Here is a 7,672-nt window from a genome sequence, read left to right as displayed (position 1 = left end):
GAGGAGCTTCTAACTTTTTCCCCATTAGAATGAATTGTCAACAATAGCCAAAATTCAGAGTGAATGCAAATTGATCAATTGGGTAATCTCAGGGTTTTTAATTATGTTTTAGTTGTTTTGACAACAATAATTTATTTATGAGGTTCTGTGTCGTGTTACTTGCAGGTTACAAGGTTCGGATATTGGGAAGAGGGAGGTAACGTTGCCGCTGTGGTTATGGTGAACATTATTGTGAAAGGTATTTAACGTGGTGTGATGTGATACAAAGTAGGAATGTGTTTCCACTTAACCAAATAGAAAAAAAAAATTAAAAATTAAGAAGTTGATTTTCCCACTTAAACAGAATAGGAAATTCTGCACATCTATTCTAATAGAGCAAAAAGTGATGTGCAGCTCGTATGCAATATATAAAGCAAACACTCTTGAGGTTAAGTTTTCAAATAACTTAAAATAGCTCTCATTTAAGAAAAAATTCGAAAACAAAAGCCAAGAATTTTGAATAAATGAAAAGAAAGATTGTATATAAAGTCTAATTATTTGTGGATTTTGTTGTTTGCATCTCTCTCTCTCTCTCTCTCTCTCTCTCTCTCTCTCTCTCTCTCTCTCTCTTTCTCTCTTGTTTTTTGTTTTTTCTCTTTTGAGGTCAAGTGTTGAATTTCTTTTGGGTCTGCAGCAATTTGCGAATACAGCCAATCTCTGATCCACAATGTAAAGGAGGAAGGGAGGAATATGCATTTGAAGGTATGCATGTTTCAATACCGTATAAATATATCTATTGGACCCTTAAATATGAGGAGTTATTCTATCCAATCCAATCTTAGTCACCAAATGAGCCCTAACTGTTTAAACATTTGGATCTCGTACCTAATTATGCAGGTTGTTAGAGGTGGTAGACACGTTGAGGTTTCAATATGTGATATTGTTGTTGGCGATGTTATTCCCCTTAACATTGGTGACCAGGTATGTGGCAATGTTGCTGTCCCCTTTCACAAGTCCATATTTTTCATATCTGCAAAATATATTAATTATGTTACTTTGATTGTATATCCACAGGTCCCTGCTTATGGTATTTTAATCACTGCGCAACCCCTCTCCATAGATACCTCACGTGTGAATGGAGACAGCAACATTGTAAGCCTTCATGCTTCTTCTGGAGCCTCTCGTTTAAAGCCTGGCTCGAAAATAGCGGATGGGAGTGGTACCATGCTGGTAAAGTTTATATATATTACATATGTGTCGGTATATTGTTTTTGTTCTTTTTCTTCTCTTATATAAACTAAGGCTTTTTATCACAAATGGTCCTTTAGGTATATGAAATTGTCACGAATTGCCCTTAAGGTTTTTTTGTGAAATTAATAGTCCTTAACATTAGGATGTGAAAGATAAGTAAAGCCTATATGTCCAATCACATCGTGACATTTAAATTAAATAAATAAATATATATTTTTAAGGAAAATCCATATATTAAAAAAAATTAAATCCTTTTTTTTTTTTTTTTTCTGGCCTACAGCCCGACGACCCCATCCCCACCCGCGAGTGCAACCAACTTCCAACCCCATCCTCTCCCTTTGTATATTTTGCAAAATAATCACTTGCATAAGGATAGTTCCACATTTCCTTTCACACAAACATTTATTCAAACAACTTTAAAAAAAATATATATTAAAAACATAGGTAAAGGGAGAGCAGAAGAGAAAAGTAGAGGAGAGAAAATACAGAGGGAGAGGGTGGGGTTGGGTGTGGGTTTTGGGTGGGGATGGGGTTGTAGGGTTGTGGGCAAGCAAAAAACAGAGAGAGAGAGAGAGAGAGAGAGAGCACAAGGGGAAGAGGGTGGAGAGAGAGGGCAAAGGAGAGACAAAGTTGAGGGAGGGGATGGGAAGTTGCAGAAAAATAGTATTTTCATTAAAAAATATATTTATATATTTAATCCACATGTCACGATGTGATTGGACATGTGGGTTTTACTTATCTTCCACGTCAAATTTAATAAAATTTTTAACGGTAGGGATCATTTGTGATAAAATGTCCTAATGTTAAGGACTATTAATGTTACAAAAAACCTCAAGGACCATTCATGACAATTTCATAAACCTCAAGGACCATTCATGACAATTTCATAAACCTCCATGACCATTTGTGATGAAAAGCCATAAAAAAATATAAAAAAATCAGAAAAAGGAATGGAACTTTCATCATATATTGTTCCTTCAGGTAACGAGTGTTGGAATATGTACTAAATCGGAACTTTCACAAGAGATCGGTAACAAAAGAACATTCAAGGTCAGCCCATCAACTAATACACAGAGAATCACAATTTAATTTCCTATATATATATATATATATATATATTAAGGATACATAATTGAATCTTAATAGGAGGTCTTGAAAGCGGTTGCTACTTCCATTGGTAATGTTGGACTTGCAGTAGCTTTTATTGCCATGATGTTCCTTTTGCTCAGGTAATTATTCAAAGAATCTTCAATCTTTGCTGGATAATACATAGGTCCTTACTAGTGAGGACTACATTCTTACCATCACAGGGATCAATAATATTAAATCACTCTCATTCATAGATACCCACTAGGTTGGATGGTAACGATGTAGAGGTTCCAATGACACCACCATTATTCAACCAATCATTATTATTATCATAATAACATTTGTGCAGGTGGTTTACTGGCCATAATTTAGATGGAAGTCCCAAGTTCATCGGGGTCAAGACTAAACCTCGAGACGTCATAGAAGAAGTCAATCAAATTATAATCGCTGCTGTATGTCAATGCCTCCTCCTTGGTTATTTAGCGTAATTAATTCATTGAATACTTTTGATTTCACTCTCACATCCGGATATTTTAGTGTACTATTGCAGTGGCTGCCGTACCTCAAGGGCTTCCCTTAGCTGTTACCTTAATGTAAGTCTGCCTAACGTTAACATTCAGCTGTTCCTTAGTTTTTGTCATATGTATTCATCTTTCTGAATTTCACATCATTTCTTTTTTGCCTTAATTTCCTTCTCTTTGACTGGCACAGCATTGTCAGCGCAACAAAAAGAATGGTGGCAGATAACGCCTTTGTATGTGAAATTGCTTATTATTCTGCATTTTATGCTGCCTTGTTATTTTCTGAAGTTGAATAGCTCAAGCATACTATTTATATATCTGGATGGAACTCAAAATGTAGGTACGGAGGCCAATTGCTTTTGGAAACATGGCCTTTGCTAAAAATCTCCTATGTGACAAGACTGGATTGACTTTGAACGAGGTTTTGATTTCTCTTATTCTCTTATCTTTTTGTTCCTTTCTTCCTTCTCCTTCCTTTAGTTTCTGATTTATGATTTCTATACGAGTACAGATGTCTGTGGTTCAGGCTTATGCCGGTGGGAAGAAAATCGATCCTTCTGACAATAATACGCCGTACTTGTCTCTGAAGCTATCATCTTTACTTACTGAAGGAATTGCGCAGAACACATATGTGCCTGAGGTATATATATAATTTGGTCAGTCAGAGTTGTATAGCATTGACTGGAAAAAGCTTAGTATTGTAATATAATTTGGTCGTGCTATTCGTTTGTAGAGTGGTGGTGTTGATGTTTCTGGATCAGCCATTGAAAAGGCAATTCTGCGTTGGGGAATCAAGGTTCTTTATTCTATTGTCCAACTTTGTGCGTTTTTCCATTTCTCATGTACAACTTTATTTTTCAAAATCACTATTAGTTACTAATACCTTATTTGCAGCTTGGAATGAATTTTGAAGACATCAGATCTCAGTCTTCAGTTCTTAATGTGGTCCCTTTCAATTCAGAGAAAAAAAGAGGCGCCGTTGCACTTCGATTGGTACATTAAACTAATTGTTCTCTGTTTTATATTAAGTCTCGGGCTGGCAACAGTCGGAATACTACCTTTTTAATAAACCTGTCTGGAATTCTACACACAAACACGACCTTCTTATTAAACGGGTTACACAACACGACTCATGTAACCTGTTTCAATATTTGCAGCCCGACTCTCAAGTTCGTGTACACTGGAAAGGAGTTCCTGAAATACTCTTGTGTTCATGTACAAAGTATATTGATGCTAATGATCATTTGGTAGCAATGAATGATGATAAGGTTTGAAATAATATTTTCTTTTATCGTCTGTATATTATAGTCTTCATTAATTTCCCTGGCTGTTCTTGAGTGAGATGCATCTATAAATGTTCTGTTTCATTTTTATCATTCCTTGCGAGCTTCACAAAATTTTAAAAAAATTTTGATCTAGGAAGACAACTCGACAGTTAATATTTACTAACTAGCTCTTAATTTAATGGCTTCCCAATGCTTGAAGATTATATATTCTAGATTAACTACATTATTTTTTGTGTGGTGATTTTAAACTTCCACAATTTTCTCCAAATGATTCCTTTCTCGTGGTATATGTGTTCCTTTGCAGCTAATGTTTTTTAAGAAAGCTATTGACGAAATGGCTGCTGGAGGTTTGGATTGTCTTGCTATTGCATATAGATCATATGAATTTCAAAACGTTCCAACAGATCCTGAACTACTAGCTCAGTGGGAATTACCTGAGGATGACCTTGTTTTACTAGCTATCGTCGGAATAGGGGTAACACCTCCAGAAACTTACATACATGGACATTATTATATTTCTGTGTTGATTGAGCGAAGGGAGTCCCAATATCATGTTAGATTTTCTTTTTTTGCTGGATTGCAACACGCTCTGAATGAATTGTATGTGTTTGTTTTTGGGTACCATTTTAGATCTTTATTATTTTCTTTGCAAAATTAGTTTCATTTGTATAAGTATTTTTAGCTTATGTACCCAACGAAATGCAGGATCTTTCTCAACCAGGGGTCAAGGAGAAGGTGCAACTATGCCAGAGGGGTGGCGTTAAGGTATTTTTACGTCTGTATGCACTTCAATTTAATACATGATCAATGCAATGTTCACTGAAATTGGGTCAACCTTGAATATTTTACTTCCCATATCTTGAGCTATAGGTACGCATGGTTACTCGTGACAATCTTCCAACTGCGAAAGCAACTGCTTTGGAATGTGGCATATTTGATTCTGATGCAGATGCTAATATGCCAAATCATCTCTTTGACGGAAGAGTGTTTCGTGAACTGACTGATGGGCAAAGACAAGAATGTGCTCAGAAGATTAAGGTATTCTTGATTTAGAATGTACTTCTCTAGTATTGATCATAGGAATTAGATGTCAGTGAGCATGTTTATTAAGAATTAGGAAATAGTTACAAGTTCGGTGGTATATTTATTTTCACTTTGTTGGAAGATATTACAGGTTCGAATCCCCTTTCCCAGATAAAAACAATATCACACTAATATAATTACTAGTTCGGTGGTATTTCTTTTCAGTTAGTTGGAAGATGTTACAAGTTTGAATCCCCCTCCCTGGATAAAAACAATATCACACTCAACTTTCGATTATTGTGTAGGTCATGGCATGGTGTTCCCCCGATGTCAAGATTTTGTTTGTGCAAGCACTGAAGAAAATCAGAGAGATGGTTGCCGTCACTGGAAATGTCACCGACGATGCTCATGCACTACATCAGGTTTGAGAGCCTTTTTACTTTTCTTTTTTTGTTGGCTCTTCCCTCCCTCCCCAAGTGATCTCTTGCATGCGTTTTAATGGTTTTTGCTTGGAATTTCGGTTACTTTTGATCTTGTCTAGGCCGACATTGGTTTTGCTATGGGTATCCGAGGGACTGAAGTTGCTAAAGAGAGTTCGGATATAATTATCTTGGATGATAATTTTGCTACGTGTGTAAAGGTTTGTTTTTGTAGGATAGATCCCAACATAATCTTGGCATATGCTTGAATTGAAAGTGTTTTAATTTTGTTGTTAATTGAAAATAGTTAATGCTGATCATTATATAACATTGGAATGGTTAAATGGATGTAGGCTTTTAAATGGGGGCGATCTGTACATCCAATTATCATCAAGTTTATGCAGTTGCAGCTTACAGTCAATGTTGTAGCACTAACTACCAATTTCATGGCTGCAGTTTTCTATGGTCACGTCCCATTAAATGCTGTTCAGGTAACTCTCTCTCTCTCTCTCTCTCTCTCTCTCTCTCTCTCTCTCTCTCTCTCTCTCTCTCTCTGTGTTTGTGTTGCTCCCTTTCTCTGTACTTGTTACTAGAAGAATTGCAGTTGTGATTTAGGATTAGGTTGTTCAATTATTAAGTCTTTAGGTGAGGATGCACCTAATTAAGGAATATTTTCTGCTTGTGCTTTGTACAGCTTCTCTGGGTGAACCTACTCATAGTAGCTCTTGTACCACTATCAGCGGTTACTAAACCTCCAGCAGATGAACTGACGTCGGGACTCCTTATCGAACCTGGGTAACATTTCTTTGATGATGGACATATCTAATTAATTTATAAATAACTAACCATGAAATTTTCATGATCCATGGTGATGACCTTCACTTTCTGCTGACATAGTTATGTTCTGTTAGTTCTTATTTTGATCAAAATGCTTACTTCCAGTAGGCCCATATCTCTTGAATTTTGAGTTTGCTAGCTAGTTAAACCAAATTGTTGGCTGGCATAAATTTGATGTTCTAATGGGACAATGTTTTACAGACAACCTGTTAAAAGATATGTAAAGTGGAAGAAACTGCTTTTTCAGGTACATGGATGTTTTCTCTTGATTTCATGTTACCCAAAAAGTATTATTAGATCAATCCATGTAGTTTTCTTACATATATTTTTCGTATTCCTAGTTGTCTTCCTCATAATTTGTCATTCTAAATTTGGTTTGGAAATTTCAGGGCGTGTACCAAATTGTTGCCATTCTTATCATCAATTTTCAAGGACGGAGTTTACTGAAAAGTTATAACCGCAGTCATGCCATCAAAGTGAAGAACACAATGATATTTAATACATTTGTTGTTTGTCAAGTAAGTTAATTAGTCTTAACTCATCAATCATAAGAAAGTAGTTTAACTAGATCCCAGCAATATGGGATATTAATTAGCTTCCCTGTTTTGTCTAGCATGTGAAATGACAACGTTGATATGGCTGTTTCAATTGAAAAGTTAGTTTTAGTCTAAAGTTCGAGCATGATTTTTTATAAATTAGCGCCCTTTGAAACATACCTAGCTATTAGTGCAGTCCTTCTATTTCTCTTCCCAATCCTGGAATAAGTTCAAAGTTCGAATCGCGTTTCTCCTTTCTCTATCAAAAGAAGAAAAGAGCCATAGTCCTTCATGTGCCCTTCCCGATTGAATGAGATTATGTTACATTATGATTTCAATGATTCAGAATTTTTCAAATCACAGATTATACATCAATTGGGAGCTCGAAAGAAGGGTATGCTATCGAAGCCTAAGAAGTGGATTACTTCAAACTATCTCTTTATGGGAATAGTGGGAACAATCCTCATAAGTCAGGTTATTAGAAATATTTAGTTTGTTTTCTTCTTTTTTTGTTTGTTTTTGTTTTTCCTTTCTTGTCACTTGTCGTCTTGACGAATTTTGCATTTGATGACACATAGTTTTCTGTGTTCTTCAGTTTATCATCATTAAGTTTCTAGGGAAAGCGTTCTCCACAGTGGCGCTTAACCTGAAAGAGTGGCAGTTTTCCCTCACTTTGGGTTTTTCCGAGTAAGTTCTATGATTTTGGCATGTAGTAGAACATAGTTGAACAC

At 35.8% G+C, this 7,672-nt stretch overlaps 1 protein-coding gene across 1 annotated transcript in view; it reads left to right on the top strand.

The window, feature by feature from the left end:
• LOC117627682 (calcium-transporting ATPase 8, plasma membrane-type-like) overlaps nucleotides 1-7,433 on the top strand; it is a 13,906-nt gene extending 6,473 nt beyond the window's left edge. The window contains exons 2-25 of the mRNA XM_034359916.1: nucleotides 166-238; nucleotides 674-741; nucleotides 877-960; nucleotides 1,054-1,209; nucleotides 2,212-2,280; nucleotides 2,377-2,459; nucleotides 2,669-2,771; nucleotides 2,857-2,912; nucleotides 3,031-3,073; nucleotides 3,181-3,261; nucleotides 3,352-3,480; nucleotides 3,574-3,636; nucleotides 3,735-3,833; nucleotides 3,998-4,108; nucleotides 4,431-4,601; nucleotides 4,832-4,891; nucleotides 4,997-5,164; nucleotides 5,455-5,571; nucleotides 5,691-5,789; nucleotides 5,922-6,059; nucleotides 6,263-6,363; nucleotides 6,607-6,652; nucleotides 6,795-6,923; nucleotides 7,305-7,433. Coding sequence (XP_034215807.1) covers nucleotides 166-238; nucleotides 674-741; nucleotides 877-960; nucleotides 1,054-1,209; nucleotides 2,212-2,280; nucleotides 2,377-2,459; nucleotides 2,669-2,771; nucleotides 2,857-2,912; nucleotides 3,031-3,073; nucleotides 3,181-3,261; nucleotides 3,352-3,480; nucleotides 3,574-3,636; nucleotides 3,735-3,833; nucleotides 3,998-4,108; nucleotides 4,431-4,601; nucleotides 4,832-4,891; nucleotides 4,997-5,164; nucleotides 5,455-5,571; nucleotides 5,691-5,789; nucleotides 5,922-6,059; nucleotides 6,263-6,363; nucleotides 6,607-6,652; nucleotides 6,795-6,923; nucleotides 7,305-7,433 — 2,376 coding nt within the window. The remainder of the gene's footprint in view (nucleotides 1-165; nucleotides 239-673; nucleotides 742-876; nucleotides 961-1,053; nucleotides 1,210-2,211; nucleotides 2,281-2,376; nucleotides 2,460-2,668; nucleotides 2,772-2,856; nucleotides 2,913-3,030; nucleotides 3,074-3,180; nucleotides 3,262-3,351; nucleotides 3,481-3,573; nucleotides 3,637-3,734; nucleotides 3,834-3,997; nucleotides 4,109-4,430; nucleotides 4,602-4,831; nucleotides 4,892-4,996; nucleotides 5,165-5,454; nucleotides 5,572-5,690; nucleotides 5,790-5,921; nucleotides 6,060-6,262; nucleotides 6,364-6,606; nucleotides 6,653-6,794; nucleotides 6,924-7,304) is intronic.
• The last annotated feature ends 239 nt before the right edge of the window (nucleotides 7,434-7,672 follow it).

This window comes from Prunus dulcis, chromosome 1, assembly GCF_902201215.1.
Source record: "Prunus dulcis chromosome 1, ALMONDv2, whole genome shotgun sequence".
NCBI lineage: Eukaryota > Viridiplantae > Streptophyta > Magnoliopsida > Rosales > Rosaceae > Prunus > Prunus dulcis.
The sequence above is the reverse complement of the archived record's forward strand: the minus strand, read 5'-3'. Positions and strand labels throughout refer to the sequence as shown.